Source organism: Mytilus edulis, chromosome 2 (genome assembly GCF_963676685.1).
Source record: "Mytilus edulis chromosome 2, xbMytEdul2.2, whole genome shotgun sequence".
Taxonomy (NCBI): domain Eukaryota; kingdom Metazoa; phylum Mollusca; class Bivalvia; order Mytilida; family Mytilidae; genus Mytilus; species Mytilus edulis.
In genome coordinates, this window is record NC_092345.1 from 90923854 (window position 1) to 90947754 (window position 23901).

Sequence of the window (23901 nt, forward strand, 5' to 3'; positions counted from 1 at the left end):
TTGTATAACTACCGAGCGAATCAGCTTTCGGCTCAGGGGATATAAACTCTAAGCCGGGAATGTTACAGTATATACCCTGTCTGAGACTTAAATAACATATAATATCTTGTTTATGAAGCATTTGGAAATAGAGTAAAATTTAAAATTAAAATTAGAATTAAAAAACACGATTTTTGTAAAGGTAAAATGGCATGTCTTTTTGTGGATTTCTATCGTATGAGTTATCGTTTTCAGTGTCTCGTACAACGTAGGGTGTATTAAAAGGAAACTGACAAGTCATCGTTCTAAATATGCATGTTATAATTGAGTTATCACATAAGTGTATTTCTTACACTTGAAGAAATGTTTAACTAGATATCTGTCATGTTATCGCATATGACACGTCATTGGCTTTCAAAATTGAGTAGAAGAATAGTTTTTCAACCCAATAAGATATCAATATCTTTGTAATATCTGATTTCGTTTTAAAATAGTACTAGTATTATAGTTTTACTTGCTTTTGTATAAATATGTGCATTTTTTTATTGTTTCAACTTATTGTCGATATGGCATGTTTCGTATGCTTTTTTCCACACTGATTTAGTATACTATCTGATATTATACTAATATTCACTTCTGATATTTAATGTTCTAAAAACTCAGAAAGTAGTATAGCTATTCATATATATGTTTTAAGTGTTTAAAATGATTGCGACTAAGTGTCAATTGGGGAAGGGTGACATCCGCTATTGCTTGCAATGATAAATCTAGTTTTCCTTGCTTTTGATTACATATGTCTCATTTTATTGTTTCAAATAGTAAAATCACAAAAATACTGAACTCCGAGGAAAATTCAAAACGGAAAGTCTCTAATCAAATAGCAAAATCAGTTGATAAAACACATCAAACGAATGGACAACAACTGTCATATTCCTGAATTGGTACAGGGATTTTCAAATGTAGAAAATGGTGGATTGAACCAGGTTTTATAGCGCTAAACCTATTATTTGTGTACGATCGTCGCATCAAATTCTATTATATTGACAACGATGCGTGAACAAAATGTCACAAATAGGGGTTCAACAACAACTCGCACCCCATCAAAACTGGGGGGGATTTCAGGTGCTCCGGAAGGGTAAGCAGATCCTGCTTCACATGTATACCTGTTGTGTTGCTAATGTTATTAGAAATCCAGTAAATAGTCTAATTTGGTAAGTCACATTTGTAAAAAGGGAACTGGATTGTAGTTACGACAATGAGAACATATCTGATACCATATGTACAATGTATAAGAGATATTCCATAACGGTCAACCAACTCGTGATGGCGTCCGTAAAATTTACGAAGGGATTTAGAACTCTTGGTTTAAAAATGAAAAGGTCACAATTGGGAAGCTGACATCATCTCTTTAATCGTAAAGTTTAGTTTTCAACCGACCCTCATAGTCAATTTCTAGATATCAAATGGTGAAATCAAAAACTCAAACACATTAAACGAATGGATGACAACTGTCATATAATAGTGGATTAAACCTGGTTTTGTAGCGCTAAACCTCACACTTACATGCCAGTCGCATCAAATTCCATTATATTTACAAAGATGCGTGAACAAAACAGACATATAATGGGTTTAGCAGTCATCACTGTGTCACAATCTCAAAACAAACAAAATCTTTAACAAAGAAGCACAAAAAACTTATTGTCGATAAATAAACTCATCATAGATACAAAGATTAAATGTTGTTTATACGCAAGACGTGTATGTGATGTTTCGTATGCTTTTTCCCACATTGAACAGATAAGTATACTACCTGATATTGTACTAATTTTCATTTCTGATATTTGAAAGTATACATATATATGCCACAAACAGTACTATCGTTCAATAAATGCCACCATTAAACTGGAACAGGTTATCTTAACATAATATGCGTAATCTTGTGTTCACAATTTTTAATAAACTTTGGTGGTTAAAGAATTATTTTATTAATTATACACGAGAAACATATCAGCAAAAACTATTCAACATCGAATTTATAAAGACTGTTTTTGCATAGTTGAACTCAATGGTGGTAAAGGAGGCAAAGTTTTGGCTCTTCCTTTCGGTAAACTGATATCAAATATGTTTGTTTGCAATCTCTTGTTTGCTTTTTCTAATGATGGACTTTCTGGAATTGAAAGAGCACTTATGGACAATTTCCTTATGATAGAAGGTGATACTTTAATCATCGGTGCTTTAGCAGCATTGTTTATAACATCCGGTTCGGAGATTGGTCCAACACACAAATTCCGATGTCGTCGTTTCAGGAAATACAGTGTCGCTAAAATGGCTAGAATGACTAGTAGAATAAATCCGATAACTGACCCTACAATGATGGGGACCAGATTCAAGCTGCTACTTTCTTCATCTGAAAATAATCATATGTAACGACATTACATCTCTTGAAGAAAATAAAATTTGCAAATACAAAATATTCAGCTACAATGACACATTATATGCTTACCCTTCCGGAGCAACTGAGATCATCCCTAGTTTTTTGTTGGGGTTTGTGTTGTTTATTCTTAAGTTTTCTATGTTGTGTCATGTGTGCTGTTGTTTGTTTGTATTTTTCATTTTTAGCCATGGCGTTGTCAGTTTGTTTTATATTTATGAGTTTGACTGTCCCTTTGGTACCTTTCGTTCCTCTTTTATAGTAAGATAATTTTTTGAATTTTCCTCAGAGTACGGTATTTTTTGTGATTTTTTTTTATGATACTTGGTTTTCTTCGTTTAATCTGACTTTATTTTTTCATATTTGTCTGTCTATTGGAATATAGAAATTGTTCTTGAGAGTGGCTTAAATTGTACTTAAGTCATTTTCATTTTGTTAAAACAAATCTATAATGTTGCATCCTGCCCTATTCTGTATAAGTCTGTCCATTCAGAAGCCTGTGATGCAGTGGTTGATGTCTGTTATTGTATATCACAGTTGTTTTTCGTTTGCTGTTTTGTATGTATAAATCACACTGCTGGTCTTCTCGTATGCATTGTTTTACATTTTGTCACGTCGAGGCCTTTAATGTCTCTCTATGCCAAATTTGTGTAGGCTGTACAATTACGTAGCATGCTAACATTTACGTCTATTGTCTCCAGTGGATAGTTTTCTCATTTGCAAATCATATCACATTTCCTTGCTTTTTTGGTAAAACAAGTTACTTAATTCCTTAAAAAATTATAATGTTACCTGGGTCAGATGTATCGAACTGTATATATACTGGGTTTACACTTCTAACAGAGTATGATATATTTCCATACTCGGTATACATTTCTACACTGTAGGATACACCAGATGATAAACCTGTTATGGTAAATGATGTATCGTTCGGACTTATCTCAAACTCTATGGTAGAATTGTGTGGTTGTAACAGATGTATGATATATCTGGTCGGTTCGTAACATGTAGGCGGGTGGATCCATTGTAAAGTTACGGCTGTCTTTGTTTTGTTAATGAACGATACTGATGATGGACTTGAATCTGAAACGAAAATAAGGTACGAAAATGAGCAGTATTTTGATTTCAAGAAGAATGGAGTATGCATTTCAAACTTATTTAAATATGTCTTACGACCTAATTTTGAACAACATTTTGGAATTTTGATTTAAGTCCTATTAATGAGTTTTGCAGACTAGATACCCATAGGATGATTTAGGCCATGTTTGATAATATTTTTGTTAAAGTTTACAGACGACGACGACAGACGCCAATTGATGAGTAAAGTTCACTTGGTGAAAAGGGCCAGTTGATATAATAAAGCCATTATCATATCATCAAATCAAAATTGGTAAAAGAAATGTTTAAAAATATCGTCAAATAAAACTTTAAATCAAGATTTCGTTAATCGTAATTCCATAAAAAGACAATTCATTAAGACGACTGTTTTTCGTGCATAAACTGTTTAAAATGGCTGGATGTCTGACAGGCAAATGCTCCATATATGAGTTTTATTTTCAGATATATTTCATACTAAAAGTTGCACGAACTATATTATTCAAATCCCATCAAAAATATGACTTTATTTTCAGTACACTGACTTGTAAGAAAATCAGAAAAGAATCAAACAATATTATGAAACGGTATAATTGTAAAACAATGTTACGAAAAACGAAACGAAATGAATATTAAAATCTAACAAACTACAGAAAATACATGTATTACTTCAAACTGTTGGGTAAAACACATAAATTTCATGCGTCCGACGCGATTTTCTTGAGTTACTTTATCAGTACCGGTTAAAAGGCAAGGACGTAAATGAAACGAATCCATTAAAGAGTTTTATAACAAAAAAGAATTTAAAATAATAGTCAAATCCAATTTATAAGTCATACTGAAAAGGCTCAGTAAAATTGGATCAAAAAGTCAATCACATAGTACAAAGTTATAGTATCACAGCATTATCCATTATGACACTGTACATTTCTGACTCTATAGGGTTCTACTATCTGTAAGACAAACTTGACGCACGGTGTGTGTACATAACAGTTTATATATACACGGACTTTGGTTTATTTGTTGTTTTCCCCCAAAATCCGATAAATATATTACAAAAAACGGCTACAAATGGGTCTAGTGACACCAAATAGGTAAGTAAGTTTGTAAGTGTGAGACTAGAAAATAAAAGCAATTGAAATGAAAACCTTACGCATGCTTTCAATATATTTCATATTCCATTCATACTTACATTCGTTAATTCCAACGACATTCTTTACATCAATCTGAAAAACAAAACAAGCTATGTCAGTGCCTTTATAATATGATCAGAGACATTGTATTATATGTCTCTGATATGATCAAAAAATCTTTACACTTTGAGTTGTTTTACTTTTAACTAATTTGATCATAAACGAGTGGTGAAGTATTAACTGCAAAATTAAATGCAATTTATATAGAACTGATTGCCCCTGAAAAATACCACATGTATCAGAGTATATCTAATATGTAAGAACTGTTTTAATTAAACATTACATGAACAGAAAATAATGATAAATTGTAAAGAAATGTCAATATGTGTTTACCTCGAACATAGATGTCGTATTCAGACCAGCTGTGTTAGAGGATGACACAACCAGAACATATTTGCTGTTATCTAATAGCTCGGATGACACTGCAAGGAGACAGTTGTCCACATCAAATTGTATTTTCCGCAAAAAACAAAGTCCCATTGGCACACAGTAACAATCTGGGTCTTGATTACAATACGTTTTATTCTGTAAAAAAACAAATACATGAATTATAAACAATGTGAATAATTACAAATTCAAATAATTGAATCTTTAATGCACCATGTGGTACACTTTTCCAAAAGAGGCCATTGAATACAATGAAATGAACAATTCATAAAACAATGGGTATACACAGTATAATTGTAAGTCTCTTCCACGTATTCAATAAACAAATGAAAATCATAGCATCCGGATTCTTCATATGGACATTCTAATTATATCTGGTTGTTATCATTGAATGAAGAAAATGTTGCCTTTAATTTCTGTTATTTCTGAAATATAAAAATTGCTCAATTTGATACTTTTACCATATATACTCTCTCTAAATATTTGTTCAAGTTGTTGTAAATATTTACCGTAATTTCCATTATTTTTTCGGTTTCGTATTTAATATCATCAGAGTTTTCAAGTTTCAGTTGAATAGAGACGTTTGTACAGCCACTGTGTAAATCTTGAGTGATAACTGTAAATCTGTAATAAATTAACGACATTATGCATTCTTGATTATATGAAATGATCTTAAATTATTTATGGTAACATAATTATCATTTATAAGATTACAAATAAGACTTGTCTGTCTTTTTTTTTCTGATTTTGACACATACGCTGTTTTGTATGTTTCTTTTCTCTGGCGATTGCAAATACTTATAATTTAATTTTGGATGTAACACGTCTTCTGATTAGCTGAAAGTGTTTTGTTTATCAGCTGATGGATATAATTTTGTCACGTGACCATGACATCATGAACGTTTTATCATGACATACTCTGGCTTAAAATGAAATTTAGAATTAATTTATAAGGAATGACTATAATACTTTTCTGTCTATTCGAAATAACCTAAAAAATTGTGGTGCACACTTGAAATTATTCAGTGGGCACCACATTCTAAATGTGATTTCTTCATAGACAGAAAAAATATAACATTCATTCTTTAAATAAAGCCTCTAATAATTACTGCCTATTTCAGTTGAAGTTTGTTGATGGTGACGTCTGTTGAACTGAACAATATTTTATGATTCCTTTTACGCTTTTCGTGTATAACAGTTGTTATTGTGTGATAAATAGAGCTAATTTAAAATGAAAATGACCATTAAAGAAGTTTGGAATGCTTTAAGCGTTTTTCTAAATTTAGCTTCATAATTATCGTTCTAACACATGTATTTTAATGCCAATACTGTATACATATCTGAACGAAAGAGAAGTTAAATTACCAATGGTTACCTTTCAGTCAAACAATGAGGGAAAAGTTGAAATTAAATAATTTCTAAATTAAGCAACGGAGAAAATTTTATTATAAATATCTTGTTTGAACCAAAACACTAATAATTTATCGTAAAATACTTAACGCGAATGACACAATTTTTCCAAGTTATTAACACACTTAGTTAAATTTAAAAAAAACATTGCTTCGGCCATACTTCTCTTTACTTGCCTATTGACCAATCAGATACATTTGTTCGATTCATTTGCTCTGAAGTCTGTAGTTTTGAAAATATATAAAGGAAGATCCAACAAAATAGTGTAAAATAAATGCTATAAATATGATCTACTAAATTTATGTGTATATTGAAATAACAAATATCTTATTGTTGACCATAATGAAAAGACAATAGTGAAATAACATAGATTTAGATATAAGAAGGTGTGGTATGCGTGCCAATGAGGTAACTATCATTACCTGCTTGTAAATTTATAGAGCTATTTTTTAAACAAAAAGACATTTAGTAAACATACAGTAAACATACCTGCTTGTAAATTTATATTGTCCGTCTGCATTATAGTCAGTACCAGTTAGATGATTAACTGGACCACTCCTATCAAAGTAAACTATAGTTGTATCATAGTTACTATTGTTCATAATGTCAAAAGCTCTAATCCAAATCTGACGTGAGTCCCCGTCGCCAATGGTACGTTCTGATATTTGTAACGTATAGTTTTCAGCAAAGGGTACCACAGTAACCCATCCATTAGTTGGAAGATATGATTTCTTTTCAGTAACCTTTTCGTGTGCGATTTCAAATCTGACAATTCCATGAACGTTTGCTATAGAGCTTATTGTTCTGTCTCCATCTTTATCGTCGTATTGTGGTAGTATGCGCTTATAGTTATTTCGCTTTATATTGTCACTTAGTCGGGGTTGATAGTCCAAAACCTTTGACAAAAAATGTTGTTGCTCATGAAATGAATTGGAAAACAGACCCTGCCACTGGACTACTACAGGAGAAGAAGCGTCAGAATTATAACTTGTTTGCCATGTAAAATTTGTCGAGGATGAAGCTGAAGATACATATAAACGACCTGTAGAATTTAATTTTTCCACATTAGAAGTTTTATCATAGACAACAATTCTTCTCACATATTCAGAATTATTTGCCTTATCGTTTATTTCTAAGATGCACGAATAAACTCCAGCTTCTGTTGGTTCGTATTCCGGAAAAACGATATTAATCTCCTCGTTTATTATGGACGAAAATAACGGTATAGGATTCGAGTGATTTGTTATGAGAGGTTCACGTAGTCCACCTTCCGATTGTACATACTCCATTTTCCATACTTCGAAAGTATACTTATAAACTCCGGAAAGTGTATCCATCCAATCAGACCAAGATGGACGAAATTTTGTCTGTCAAAGAAATAAAAAAGAAGTATGTTAAGACAACCTTTAAATTAAAAAATTACTTTAGTAACAATTTGGATAGGAGAAAGTCCTCATCATGCAAAGAAGAAGTAAAAGCTATACACATAACAGAAAAGGATTATTATAGTGTATTCAGATTTTATACGTTAGATAAAAATACAAAATTACAATGAAAAAATAAAACAACAATTGAACAAAACTGTCTTTATTGAAATGTCATGCCATACATATATATCTCATGTAAGGAACAAGCATATTTAATTATCAAACATGTAATACTAGTTCATCAAAATGCATAAGAATAAGCAAATCATGTGTATACCGTTGTAACATCCTTGATAAGCTTCATTGATGTCCCACCACAAAGGGGGTTTTGTGTGCAATGGAAAGGTACATCAAAATCAAATTTATACTCCAGATTCTGTGTGACATAAGAACCGATATAAAATTCACTTCCTGCATCTGTCCCATCACCTATGTTGATCAGTTGCCTATGTCCACCTGATTTGACATTGAATGTTATAAGAAATCTAAAAAATAAAACCTAAAAATTATTCAATATGAAATATTGATTTTTAAGTTTCAAAACGCGCTTTTTATCTTAATAAAACACAATTTGGTTTAAATAACCTAACTAAAGATACATTGCTATCCAGGTTTTACAACTTATCAGTTTACATCCTGGATCTCGCTTTCTGTCGATAGTTATATTTTTCCATTGCCTACAGGCTCTTGCCTTTTATACAACAGCTTATGGCGTTTTTATATAAAATCAGTTGAACTTTTTCTGATTGACATTTTTGAAAAACACAGAAAAGATATAAGTAGAGAGGGATTTAAACCTAGTTTGAGTACCGTTAGTACACTTACAATACTGGCACTTTGTGTGTCTCGGTTTTAAATTGTTCTTGTGTTAATTTACAGTTTGTTTGAAAACTGTGTTGTTATACAATTGACACAAAAAGGATGTTTGGGCGATCCCAAAATGTTAATTCTGACTACATTAATGTTCCTGATGTAATGTAAATGTAGTTCGTTGCTGTTTACAATATTAGTTTTTCATTTATTGTTGTAGTATGAAGCAGGCTACTTGTTCTCTTTTGTTTTTGTTTCACATTTGGTCATACTAGTGCTGTTATTGTTTACTACATGTTACTTGTATGAATTAGTCTGTTGTCTTCCGTGGGAATCAAGTAAATAATGTGATAATAATAATACCTTAAACAATAGTAATATCAATGCCAATTGTTAAGCTAATCAAAAATAAAATCAGACAAACCCAAAACAGAGGTGTACTTGTTAAACGCAGAATACAGTTATTGAAAATTAAGCTGAAAGGGTTTTTTCTAAACATATTATATAGAACAATATAAAGAAGCTTACGATTCTCCAGAGCTCAGATCAAATTGTTTCTCTAATTGAATAACACAATGCAATTTATCGACAGGGTTTAAATCGCTGATGTTACTGCATGGCACAACTGTAACATTGTCTCCTGCAATTCAAAGCAATTAAATCTTATGTTAATTTTTTTAATCATATATATTTAATTATGATAGGTCTAATTGTCCATATTTTCTGTACTTCCTATTATCCTTGTTGTGCACAATAGAAAAAAAATCAAAATATATATGTCTGTTCAACCATATTAGAAATTTTCAGACATGATAAAAATAATGAGCAGTGCACCTTTACAGCTTTGTTATAACGCGTTGTAAGGGTACTGCAAGACCGAAACCAATTTTAGGATGAAAATGATGCATTAAACCTGGTGTTATTGCTAGCTAAACCCAACAGAAGTTTGACATAAAAAGGCTACTTAACATCATATTTTCACTACATGATTTTGATGTCCCTTGCCTCCTTAAATTCATGCGAAACAAAAATGTAACGTAGCGCAACAAGAGTGAAAACATTATTCTTGAACACGTAGACCATATATATATCTAAACGGTCATGGGCACAGCTCGAACACAGCAAAATGGATATATTTGTTAAATACGAGAAAATATCAAAATGGTTTAATTGGTTTGAATCTGAACCATAGTGGAATTTATAAAGTAAACAAGTCAGAACCCTACCTTTGCTTAACGATTTATGCATAATTTGTACATTTCCTTGAACTATTCCAAACCGAGCTGATTTCATGTAATTTGGGTAACTTGGTTGAGGTCCAATTGTCGAGTTGGTATGGATTTCAGCATCTATGTAGAGTTCAAGGATATCGAATTCGTCTAGATTAGACCATGTCGAGTTGTGTGTTGCATTAATTAAAACGGATGATATATCATGCCATGTAGTTGTATCTATGCTAGTCAAAGTTGATTTAATTCTTAGTAATTCAGGTCTATACACTTCGTCAACTGAAATGGAAGCGCATACGTCATTAGGTCGCACTATTTAAGTACGTTCTAAGGAAATAAATTGTATTAAATACAACATGCATGTATCATTTTATTTATATGATTAGGGTTTAAACTCGCATGTGAATAAAGTAGTAACTGCGAGTTTTATTGATATATCATCGTGTAATGTGTTTTCGTACTAATAACAATTTTCACTGCTTACGGTTTTTACTGTTGAGTTTTTACTTAGGTGTTTACTCAGATTTAAAAAGCATGTCCTGTAGATTGATTTTAGGTATCTAGTTTTTTTGTCAATGATTTCTACGATTTTTTACTGTTTCCGATTACTTTGCGATTTTTGTATGTCAAAAAAACGGCGTCATATGTTTTCGTATGAAATAAAAATTGGATCAGTACACGGACAGGAAATGACTACAAAATCCGGAAATAAATTTTTTTCTAAAGTCGTGGTTCTGGTGATCGCTTGAATCATAAAAAAAGTTATTAAATACTTTTCAGTACTAAAAATTACTAGCAAATAGTGTAAGGTTGGTGTTTCGTGTGATGAAATTTTTAGATTTTGATTAATTTTCAGATTGGCACCTGGTTTGTACAAAATACATTATTTTTTCTAAAATAAAATGCAGTTTTCAAAATTTATGATTAAATATAAAAAGTTAAGACTGTTTTCATCTTCATGTATCAAGGATGTATAAAAAAAAAAATTCAATGAAATATTGAATAGTTGGATTTTGAACAACCATTTTATATAAGAACCCTGCTAATTTTAACTCGATGGTTTGTGATTAAAACGGCCAAAAAAACACATGACAGTCATATGTCTTGAAGATCCGGTGTCTGACTTGCAATAAACATATCTGGACTTTATTTTAACCCTTCAGAATTTTTTTCCACAACTATTCTAGTGATGCGTATTTTTGACATTAAATAAAAATGGCTAAATAGGTCAGTTTTATTTAATTTGTTCTAACGTCTTTAAAAAGCGACGTTGAATATGTTTTAAATATATCAAGTTGTAGTGGTGTTGTTGTTCTAAATATAGAAACAGAAAAACATGCCACAATGTACGCGTATGCAGTCGAAACCGACGAAATGTGGTTGATACGAAAACATATGACATACGAAAACATATGACACGACGATACGTATACCCTTTTGCAAGTTTTATCTCCAAATTAAAAATAGTCAATTAATAAATGTATGATATGTCTTGAGGTTTAAATATATTGTGTCCAGTGTCTGTCTAATGTTTATAAAATTAAATATGATTAACCGATAAAGACATTAGTGCGCCAGCGATTCGAGTTTGCAACAGGTAATTTACTTTAGCACATGCTTGGTGTAGTTCATATGTGTTTCTAGTTTCTAGTTTTTTATAAACATTAGACCTTTGGTTTTCCTTTTTGAATTGGTTTACACTAGTAATGTTTGGGCCCTTTATAGCTTGCTGTTCGATGTCCGCGTCTTCTTATTTATGTAAATTAAGTCATCTAAAAATGTCTAGAATATGAAATAGTTTTTGTTAAAAATATTATGCATTAATTAACGTCGTTTGCTAATTAGTTGACGTTATTTTCTATTGTTAAAATCAACATCTTGTAAATGATACGTGTATCTTTTCAGTGATTTGTGTGTTCAAAAGAGCTAATTTATAATTTTACTTACTATTTAAACATGTATCGCCACCAAATCCACTGGAACACAGGCAACCATCATTATCAATTTGACAATTACCGGGGTAACATGGCTGTAAGTGGGAGCAGAATTGGTCTGCAACAGAGAAATTTGAGTTCAATGTCAATATTAAATTACAAACTATAAAAGATAATATTGTATGTCAATAATCAATTTATTATTTGAAAGGGAGAAAAGCATATGATTTGAATACCATAGAGAGATTAATGTAGGTCAAGATACAAGACTAACAGATAGAAAGTCATACGAACATTTTGTTTGCATACAACCCATCAAATGAAGCAAATTAAAAGGAAAAACACTACAAAAAAAATGTCGAAGGGAAAAAACCAATACAATTGTTCAGTGACAATGGAAGGCAAAATTTGACTATGTATAAAACATAGTACTTTCCGAAACTAGAAAGAGAGAGAGTTAGAGATATATCGATTATACTGAAAAAATATTTATATATATATATATATATAAAGAGAAAATGTAAATCGACTAGTAATAAAGTTTTCGAACTTTACACCAAAAGTGATGAATCTGAGAGTCCAACTTATTCCAATTTTTATGCAAAACATTTAGACGAATCTGTGTATGATTAAATATCTCGGTTGAATCGGTATTTCATAGTTTATTTTTCGAAAATAAGATTTTATTAATTAGGGGAAAGTGAACATGAAGATAAAGTTGAAGCAATCTCTTCAATATATTCATGAAAAGTGTTGGTTGATAGTTACAGAATGTAATGACTCAAACGATAATACCAAGTCAGGAATATGACAGTTGTTATTCATTTGTTTGATGTGTTTGCGATTTTGATTTTGCCATTTGATTTTTGACTTTCCGTTTTGAATTTTCCTTGGTGTTCAGTATTTTTGTGATTTGCCTTTTTACGAATATGTACCACTGTTTCAGATAAACATTACGTAGCCTTTCCTCATTTATAATTAACTGTAAAGATTTCAAAAGGAAATCAAAAACAGCTGACAAAAAAAGTACAGAGAAGAGAATATATGGGTATTTGAGAATATCTTACTGGTTGTTACAGTCACAGAACGTGGCTGTAGACTCGTTGTTTGATGTGTTCCATTTCCATACTGTGTATATATATCAACATTATATTTTGTGCCAGGGGAAAGACCATCAAATGTGTAAAGAGTGGAATTTGCATCAACGTTGAATGTCTGTGAAGAATTGTCTGGTCGGGAAAAAATAATAACGAATCCGTGTCTTATGTAACATGTTGGGTTATTTATCCACATAATTGTAATTTGGCTATTCGTTTTATTAACAACGGATATTGCAGAAGGACTTGCATCTGTAAGAAAATAATGGGTACATATATAAATATTTACATTATTCAAAATAATTTAAAATGATTCTCTACCAAAATCATAGATGGCTTATACAAAATATAGCAAAAATACTGGCGATACGTCGTGTTTAATGTTTTTCAGTTTATGTTTTTCAATTTTGGTGTTGCTGTGGCTCAATTTTAGATTCATGTGCCACGGATGAGTTTGGCGTACCATAGCATAAACCTGTTACTAGTATTATATATATTTTTACAAGGCTATGTATCGTAATGTCTTTAAAAAAGAGACCGAAGATAAGAAGAGGACATTTAATATTCATATTTTGAAAAGAAACTGACTACTCCATTGTTCTAAAATGTAACATGACGACGAGAAGTATACACACAACTACATAGAGATGAAAGATTGTCCAACACGATCCCCACCTATTGCAAAGGTGATATACCTACATATTATGTATAACACAGTACATACATATGCATTCATGTATTTAAATTTATGTTTGAAAACAGATATTTTGACCAGTCAATTTACAAGATAAGTAAAAATGTTAAACAGTTATAGTACTTCCATACAATATTAAGTAACAGCTATATATATTTAACAGGATTACCAGTGAGACAACTATCTGCCAAAATTAAAATAAAGTTGATGTAAACAATTATAGGCAACTGTATGGCCTGCAACAATGAGAAAAACACATACCGTATAGTCGGTTATAAAAGGCCCGACATGAAAATTATGAAACAATTCAATTTAGAAAACTGATAGCCTAATTAAAAACAAACGAATTAACGAAAAAAAACAAATCAGACAGACATGAATCAACGACAACCACTGACCACTGAACTACAGGCACCTGACTTTGGACAAGGACATAAAGAATGTTTACCAAATGAACATCATAAGAAATTGATGTTAAGCGGTTTTATGATTTATCAACAACTTTATATAATTTTGTTTCCAGCGATGGCAATTTGGAATATAAAAACCGCGAGAACATTACAGAATAAGTATTTGTCAATTCATATTTCTTTATCGTATATTTCCAATCAACGCAAAGTCTTCCCTATGAATAGATTTCATAAGCAGATATTTAATGCAGATGCAATTGAACTATTTTGTTGAGTGTGTATATCAACCGTCCAGATAACTTGATCATATTTACCTCGATGAAATGAATTATCAAAACCTTTATAGAGTTTCAAGGTATAACATTTACAATTATATAGATTCGATTCGTTTCGTGTTGTGTAACAGGTTTGGAACATTATTATGTCGTCGTCATAGGTAAAATAGCGATAAACAGATTATCATTGATCATCTCAACTCGATTGCCTTTCTCGCTTTCGCCGTCCCGGCTCAAGCGAGAAAATCAATCTCGTTGAGATGATCAACGATAATCTATAAGTATATCGAAACTGTTTTTGAGTATATTTTTTTGTGATAGTTACCATCAGTATTTGAAACATTAATATTCAATGAACAACAATCTTTATGAGTGACTAAGTAATTAAATCAAAAATAAAAACTGAGTGATTCAACTATACTTACATTCATCTATTCCCTTAAACAATTCCACTGCGCCTGCCTAGAAAAAACAAAATAAATACACAATTAATAGAATTTAAATCACCTGAACTTAATGGGATCGTTGTAGGGTTTTCGCGTTGTATGCAGAGATCTTAGATTCGATCCCCGGTAGTGTCAAACCGAAAAGTGTTTGCTGTTTCTTCGATTAGAACCTGACATTTAAGAGTAAGGACACAGGCGTTTCTGCCGGAATGTGTCTGAATAGGGCAACACGACTTCCTTGTTGATTTATGTAAACTAGTACATTGAAACTCTGACTCAGTGTGTCTGTATAGTTTAAATCAAAGTTCATATCCATCTAATTACAATACATGTATGTTTCTAGCGAAGCCGGTATTTTGATTGGATAACAATGCTTTCGCTTTATACTAAAATCAATGTGCTTTGGTCATCATCGTCATCGTTTGTCATAATTTCATTTTTTTCATGTGAAGTATTTTGGAAGTCCAAAAAAAGGATTATTTTAATATTGTGTAAATCTGGTGTCTAAGATCTTTTCTTGATTGTTTTTCATCAGGAAACATAAACTCGTTTTTATTATTCATATTTATTTCATAAATACCTGAAATATAGATCTTGTATATAAACTTGCTGTATTAACTGAGTTTACTAACAGGTTGAATGTTCCTTTGTTTAGCAAGGATAGTGGTACACTAAGGTCACAATTGTTAATTTCCAAATTTACAGAACGCATAAAACATTGTCCATTTGATACACAATAACAGTCCGGCGTAGATGAGCAGGAGGTCTTTGTCTGAAAAATACATTAAAAACTGCAACTAATATAAAAACAGAAACAGAAAGACTGAAGTATTTAAAGATAATGGTTTAAAAGAGTCCTTTTATTTATAAAAAAATATATTTTATATTGAAAACATATACAATTGTTACCTTGTGAACTTTCTGAATGATATGTAATATAGAAATTTCATAACGTTAATATTTTTGTCACCTCTACTTCAAAGTGGTTTGTTTAAATTTTGTTCGACGTGTGAACGGAACGTTATTTAGTATTGAATATTAACTCACCATCGAAAAGGAATCAACATGTGTTCTATATTTGATTTCACCAGTTTCATTTAATACAATTTCTATGGAAATATTTTCGATACCGCTGTGAAGATCTTGGAATATCAACGGAAATCTAAAAATGAAATTTCAGTTTTTATATCAACCTAACATTCACACACACACAAACACACACATACAAGTATTTGGTACATAGAAACCTGGTTTTGAATTAATTATACTGCTGTTTGTACATATTTATTTTTCTTTTGGTTTATTGCAATAATGGTGTTTGTTTGTCATGTAATTATAGGTTTATTGCCCCTTGGAATGTCTCTTTCTTAAAATGCAATCAAACGACAAAATTAAAATGCAGTTGATTCATTCATCCTTTCGCCTACATAAAAAAGTATTTTTTTAAAAATTATTAAGCATATTTGCTTAAACTTAACAAAAACGCTTTTCATACTTTAAATAACAATATTGCAGCGTAATGCAATTTTAATACCTGGTTGAAAAAACTGTTTTACCATCCTCTATGTTGTACTGAATATCATTGATGAAATTATCAGGACCACTTTTATCAAAATGTAGCAATGAAGTCTTTGTTTGGTTGTTCCCCATAACATCAGAGGCTCGAATCCAAATTTGCAATATGTCACCATCGGATACTGTTCCAGTTGTCATGTGTACTGCTGTGGATTCCGTTAATGGTAATATTTCAAACCATCCAGTTGCTGGCGTCTGTGATTTCTTTGAACCGACAACTTCATAGACTAATTCAAATCTGGTGATACCATTGATATTATCAATAGCATCTAATGTTCTTTTGCCTTCGTGATCGTCAAAGTCAGAAAGAATACGTTTATATCCATGACGTAAAATGTTGTCACTTAGTCTTGGTTCATAATGTAACACATTAGCTAGAAAATGACCATCAGAATGATTCTGATTTGAGAATAGTCCTTCCCATGTAACGTTGATAATACTTATACCAGTAGGGCTGTAAACAGTCTGCCATGTGTAGTTTGTTTGAACCTCCGCAGATAAAACAAACAGTCGTCTTGACTCGTTTACAGAAACATCAGATGTTTTATCGTATATAACGATGCGTCGGACATATTCTGAATTATTGGCGTTGTCATTTATTTCTAATATGCACGAGTAAACTCCTGATATATCTGGGGTGAATTGTAGGTTTGATAAATTCGACTCTGGTAAAAATTCTTTAAGAAATAAGGGTTTAGGATTTGTTATGTTAGTAATTTGTGGTTCCATCAGTCCATCCTTATCCAACACGTATTCCAACTTCCAAACTTCGAACGTAAACTTATGAATTCCTGAAATCTTATCTTCCCAACCAGACCAATAAGGTTTGATAGGTGTCTGGAGTGAAGTCAAAATAAGTTATGATATCAGTTTTAATTCTATTTTTTTATGATAATGTTTTAATTATCATAAAGAATTGGTCTACCTTAAAGGCCTTTGGTGATTATTCTATATACATTTTGATTGGTTTTACTATGTTTGAAAAAAAATTAAATATCAGTGCCCATGTCCATATTATATTATTATAGAAAAAGGGAGAAGACTCCATTATATTGTTATAACTTGTGTCAAATCCATTCTGCTATTTATGCAAATACAGTATACCTAATCTAAACTAATTAAAGCTATTAGTGACTGGGGTATTCTTAGATATGTATTTTTTTTCTTTTGTCGTTTTATTATTTAGTTTTGTGCCAATTGAAACTAAAATTTACAAGTATTATGTTGGTTACATCAGTGGACAATTCGGCGAACACAATCGTATATGACACCAATATACTCTTGATAATTATGCGTATCCCGAAGCAGAACCTTTACTCAAGTCTTTAAAGTCTTTGTTCAAAATATTAATACGTTACTAATTTTACTGAACCACGGCCGGATGCGCATTTCGACAATATTTGTCTCTTCGTGACTTCTACCAGAACTGTTCATATCTATTATTTTGCATTGGACCAGGCTATTGTTTTTATCTTTGACTTTTTTTTATCATAATTCATCAAGCCCAAACTTAAAATATATGAAGTTTTAGCATTGGTAAGTACGTAACAAATTGACACCAAGAAAATCGATGTAATTTTCTCTTTGATAGAGAGTTGTCTCTTTGACAATCATATCACATCTTTTTATATCAGAGTATATCAAAATATTAAATTAAACAAAATAAGAATCAATTCATCAAAATAGGCAACATTATATATTATGAATAACAAGTTGCATAATAGTTGATTGAACATAAAAATTGGACGAAACTACTATGTATGTGAAGAAGAGAAAAAACAGGAAGAAAAGTCTAAGTCACTGCTATGAATGAAATGAAAAATTGAGTAAGACAAATACAGATTTTATAGCAATATATAGTAAGTCAATCAATGTTTTTGCTATGTAAAATCAACTATTTTTACAATTAACATCTTTCACCCCTATAAATAAAATAAAAACAAATTAAATCAAGTATTTTACCTTCGTTATGTCCTTTTCAAGATACATTGGACTGTCTTCACATGATGAAATGTTGGTACAGTGTACAGGAGTATCAAAGTCAAATCTAAATTCCATTGTCTGTTGTACTGACTGCCCTTTATAAAACTCAATTCCAGTCATTTTACCATCGCCAAAGTTAATTAGTTTCCTATTGCCACCAGAATGTGCCATGAATTCTAGAGTAATTCTGAAGAAAAAAAACAATATTTCAACAACAAATAATATTTCACCAAATTAGAGGTCAATGGATTTTAATTGATCTACTCAAGAAATGAAATGGTTAAATTCTCTTTTGAGAAAATAAAATGTTCGTTCTGACGTTGTCTTTGATATTAATGTTCACTTCACATATTCAATCACATTATCAACAAAAAACAAAAGAATTAACATTAACTTGGTTTGAATGCAATGAGATAAATGCAACAGTAGTATACCGCTGTTAAAATTTCATAAATCGATCTACTAGTTTTCATGCTGTTAGGCTACCGGACTGGTAGAATCCTCGGGGACAGATTGTCCACCAGCAGAGATTCCGGTCCGATGGGGATAAATAAAGGCTATACCGCTGTTCAAAATTCATAAATCAATCTACTAGTTTTCATGCTGTTTGACTACCAGACTTGTAGAATCCTCGGGGACATATTGTCCACCAGCAGAGATTCCGGTCCGGTGGTGATAAATGAAGGCAACAGTAGTATACCGTTGTTCAAAATTCATAATTCGATCTTCTAGTTTTAATGTTGTTAGGCTACTGGAATGGTATAATCCTCGGGGACAGATTGTCCACCAGCAGAAATTCCGATGGACGAACTGCGTAAATATTATCTTAACTGTAAATTACATTTCTAGTTGTTTTTATTGTTTATTTATTTAAGTGTTGTTAATTCTGTTATACTTACATGTCTCCAGAAGATAACGGTACTGTATACGTATTTAGTAGCTGAATATTACAATGTAGTGCAGGTATGGGACTTTCCTCGCTTAGATCAGTGCATTGAAGAACTGTTTTATTTTTTACTAGAAAGAAAACAAAAAAATAACATTTTTAATAATTTCAAAATGATAAAAAAAAATCAGTGTCTTTTCATTAAAATGTTATTTTATTCCAACTATTTGGATACATGAAACAATCAAATATCTGATATTGCAAAACGTGTAGCCTGTGAGGTGAGACACAGACGTTTTAACAGAAATAACCGTGCCTAAGAAATGAAAATTGGGAAATAAATTTGTAAACAAAAGTATGAAGAAGACCATCCTACCAATACGCACATTCACATACATCTGCAAAATGATAACAGTACTTTACGTTCAATGTAGAAGTTGTTAACTACTGAACAGGAGGCACAATGACATCGTCCGTTTATCGAAATCACATAAAGAAGAACGTCCAAACAATTAAACTGACATATATTTTATGAAAACGATCCATTTATCAACGACGGTAAGCGTCGATTTGATGCAGACAACAAAAGTTGGTGCATACTTGCAAGTCTCCCCCCCGCACGTTTTAGTCAAACTAGCAAATATATCATAAAATTGATGTGAAAGCACTTTAAAAAAAACCAAAAGCATTTTGTTTAAAACTATTGAGAAAACATCGATCAATATTTTCCTTACCAGTAGATTGAAATGTATGTGTGAATTGTACAGTTCCCTCCACAATACCAAACTCAGATTTATTCAAGTAGTTCGGATATTCAGGAAGTGTTCCGAAAGTCAAATTTCCGTCAAAAGAAGCCTCAAGTACAAATATCATTGAATTAAACATTTCCTGATTTGACCATGTTAAATTATGTTCGGTAGAATTCACTTGATAGGTGTATTTCACAATTTTAGTACTCAAATCTACGTAGCTAAATGTTGCTGCACTTCTTTGTAAAGAGGGTGAATGCGTTTCGCCGACTGAAAAAAAAAATGTAAATTTTAAGATAGATTAGTTTCATTTTTCAGCAAAAATATTCCAAGTATTTGATAAGACAAACAGTGTTGTATACGTAATACATGACCAGGTAGTTGGTAGTTGTTGAAAATATAAATAGATAGAGAAAGAAAAGAAATAGATTATATATGGAACCTTTCAGTTGACTTTGTCATGTTTTTCGGTTTGTTAGATTTTTTATATTGATTGTTTTTCTTCATAGTAGTACATAGTTCTTAACATTAATTGTTACAAAACAGTCCATTAGCTGTGAACATGGTTAATATACCCAACGCAAGAATTTAATTTTCCAAAAAATTAAAATTAATTTATAACTGGGAATTAAAACTTATTTTAAAAAGTTTAACACATGTAACATTGATTTGCCAACAATCAATCAGCCACATATAGCTTTTAAAATTACACCATTTATTTTTGTTTGTTCCGAGTTTAATAATATAACTGTATATGGTGATAGTCTTTTCAAACAAACTCTCACACGACATATCAAGTAGAAAACAAAGATGGTTCAAATAAAATTGTGTACGCAATGTGTTATTTTTATATTTTCAATAAATAAACTTACATTGTAAACAAGTAGATCCACTGAAACTATTAGTACAAATGCATTCATCTATATCACTTTTACAATGACCAGGGTAGCATGGTTGTAGATGAGAACAAAAGGAAGCTGAAATGAAAATTTGTTAAAAATATTATAAACGTCTAACAATCATTTTATGGGAGTCATGTTAACCTTATCATCAGTAAAGTTAATTGACATTAAACATCTATAAATGTCTATAACATAATAAGTTACTACAATAACATATTTGTATGCTTACATATATTTTACTGAATGTTTGACGAAATACAAACATATATAGACATGCATGCCCAAATTCCATCCCCAACTTAGTTGGATTCAATATAGCCTTAATGGTGCCATTGCCAAATTATCTATGTTCTGTGTCAATGAAAAACAAATGTGTGTGCATGTTATTTTTTTTTAATTTGGGGGTTGGGTTGGTTGGTTCTGTATAGGCAATGCTCACAGTTTTCTTGTTGATTCTATAAATTAGTTAAAATCATAAAGATGAGAAAAAAAGAGTATCGGAATACTATCTGCTTATTGTACAGCTTTTTATTTTCTTATTCACTATATATGTGTTACTTATTGTACCCGCTCAGTTATTAAGTTTTTTTTTTATTAAATACGTAAACCTTCCTGAAAATGTTTTACCTGTTGTAAATGTATGTTCAAATGGTATTGGGCTGCGGGTCAAGTCTGGTTTGGTGTCATAGTCAGTATAAATCTCTGCTGTGTAAGAAGTACCAGGTGAAAGATCATTAAATATATATGTATCAGCATCTTTATCAATATCAAATGAGTCTGTCGTATTATCAGGTTTATACAGCCAGATGATATATCTCAGTCGTTTATAACAGGTGGACGCATTTGTCCATTGTATGGTCACTGCTCTATTTGTAATGTTGAGAGTAGTAACCAATGAAGGACTTGGATCTGAAAAATGATAAAAATATTTTGTTTAGAAGAATCCTTTTTTTAAAATTTAATTATGAGTTGATTATAGAACTACTACACCATGATTATTTGACAATTTAGTAATTTAAATATGTATTATGTATCTAAACGTATTTGATTTTGATTTTTCTGATCTCCTTGTCTTCTTATATTATTTATCAGAATTTTGATGGTTCATTTTTCAACATCTTGATGTTTTACATTGTATATGGAACGTATTTGGTGGTTCATGGTAATATTGTTCCAGAACAAATTGTTTTTCGTTTTAACTGAATTCACCCATTTGTTTAATTTGAATGACTTTAAGATAAAAGAAAATGAATAAATATACATTCCAACTATTATAGAGTGTCATGGAACCGTTCCTGTAAATCACCAAAGCATTATTATGATTCAATGTATTTTCACATTCATGGATAAAAAAATACACCTTGTTTTGTTTGGCAGTTATGTATTTTGGAAAAAATTTTGTCCCTTCGATTCGGTGCACTCGACTCCAATCTTAATTGACTAGGATTTGAAGTTTTCCTATCGAAGGTCTGTGGTTTTCTCCAGGCACTCTGGCTTCCTCCACCAATAAAACCTGACCGCCATGAAATAACCCAAATGTGGCATTAAAATACCAACAATCAATCAACCAATCTCTTTGATTAAGTCCTTGTACCTTAATAAATTTGACGATACAGTGCATAAACTACCTATGACCCACTGTTCTATGTTTTGTTATTAAGAATTTTACAAAGTAATTCGCATGTTCTTGTGAGATACTGAACGATCAATTACGGTTATTTAGCAAACGATAATAGAAGAAAGCTACACTACTTACAACTATTGATACCATTAAACTTTGTGACCTCCCCTATCTGTAAAAGATTATGATAAATTATATCAGCATAAAAAAATTGAACACCTTTTTTTTTTTTTATATATTTGGATGTAATAATACACCTTGTGGACAGCTTGTTTGTTTATTTCTAACATCTGCAAAAATGAACTGTAAACTAAGAAGAAGAATACTAATTGACATGTATATTAGAATCATTCATTCAGTATTATACAAGTTGCTTTGACTGCATTTCATTTAGGCAGTATAAATGGAAAAAAGCAATAGATGAATACAACACTTGTTTTTCAAAAACATGAAAAAGTAATAAATATCAAACTTTGAACGTACTTTAATCAATGTAGAAGTGCCTAATGAAGCTGTGTTGTGTGATGTGATATTAAGATTATAATATCCAGTCGCTATCACATCTATTGGTACACCTAGATGACAATTATTAATTTCGATGGTTATGTTCCTCATAAAACACAGTCCCATTGGTACACAGTAACAGTCGTGAGAAAGAGCACATGATTCAGTAGTCTGTAATATAAAATAAATCATTATTTTTCTTATATTTTATGACAATCTAATGTTACAGTAATTGAATTTTTGAGAAAATATGGGACTCGTTATTCTTTTTCTTATTTTTCTGGTATTAGAATAATTGAAAGAAAATCTTACTTAAGTCTAAAATTTTTTTTTTTACATTTAATATGTCAACATGTTTTTCATTCCTTAATTCACAGATTGAATCAAACCTACCCTTTCTTCCACAGAAACATTTTGGTCGAATCTGATATCGTTTGTTCCGTTAAGCACAATTTGCATTGACACATAAGTGACACCACTATGAAGATCCCGGGATACAAATTCAATCCTAAACGAATAAAAGCATTAATAAATAATTATTATAATAGGTTAAATATGATTAATTAATTTGAGACAAATCTAAGAAACATTAAAAAATAATCGTAAATCCTTATACTTGTAACTCACAACCGTTGTTTCAAAAAATACTTCTTTTTTATCTGCATGATAAATGTAAAACATACATTAGATTGTTGATTGTCCTTTTTGAATTGTTTTACACTTAAAAAAATAAGGAAATGTACTGTAACTTCCAATGAGACGACTATCCAACAAAGTTTAAATGAGGTAGATGTACGCATTAGTCATTTTTGAGCCCTTTGTAGCTTGCTGTTTGGTGTGAGGCAAGACTACGTGTTGAAGGCC

At 31.1% G+C, this 23901-nt stretch overlaps 1 protein-coding gene across 1 annotated transcript in view; it reads right to left on the reverse strand.

Annotated features, from left to right (window-relative positions):
* Positions 1–1940: 1940 nt before the first annotated feature.
* The window catches only part of LOC139513395 (uncharacterized), a 53319-nt gene continuing 31358 nt past the window's right edge, over positions 1941–23901 (reverse strand). The window contains exons 19-41 of the mRNA XM_071301822.1: positions 23431–23545; positions 23017–23208; positions 22669–22705; positions 21540–21821; positions 20883–20987; positions 19996–20280; positions 19275–19392; positions 18355–18562; positions 16352–17229; positions 15865–15979; positions 15398–15589; positions 14797–14833; positions 12963–13244; positions 11909–12013; positions 9959–10240; positions 9261–9372; positions 8200–8407; positions 6985–7862; positions 5595–5709; positions 5032–5223; positions 4698–4731; positions 3203–3493; positions 1941–2386 (exon numbers count right to left, since the gene is read on the reverse strand). Of these exons, the coding sequence (XP_071157923.1) occupies positions 2013–2386; positions 3203–3493; positions 4698–4731; positions 5032–5223; positions 5595–5709; positions 6985–7862; positions 8200–8407; positions 9261–9372; positions 9959–10240; positions 11909–12013; positions 12963–13244; positions 14797–14833; positions 15398–15589; positions 15865–15979; positions 16352–17229; positions 18355–18562; positions 19275–19392; positions 19996–20280; positions 20883–20987; positions 21540–21821; positions 22669–22705; positions 23017–23208; positions 23431–23545 (5437 nt within the window). The 3' untranslated portion in view covers positions 1941–2012. The remainder of the gene's footprint in view (positions 2387–3202; positions 3494–4697; positions 4732–5031; positions 5224–5594; positions 5710–6984; positions 7863–8199; positions 8408–9260; positions 9373–9958; positions 10241–11908; positions 12014–12962; positions 13245–14796; positions 14834–15397; positions 15590–15864; positions 15980–16351; positions 17230–18354; positions 18563–19274; positions 19393–19995; positions 20281–20882; positions 20988–21539; positions 21822–22668; positions 22706–23016; positions 23209–23430; positions 23546–23901) is intronic.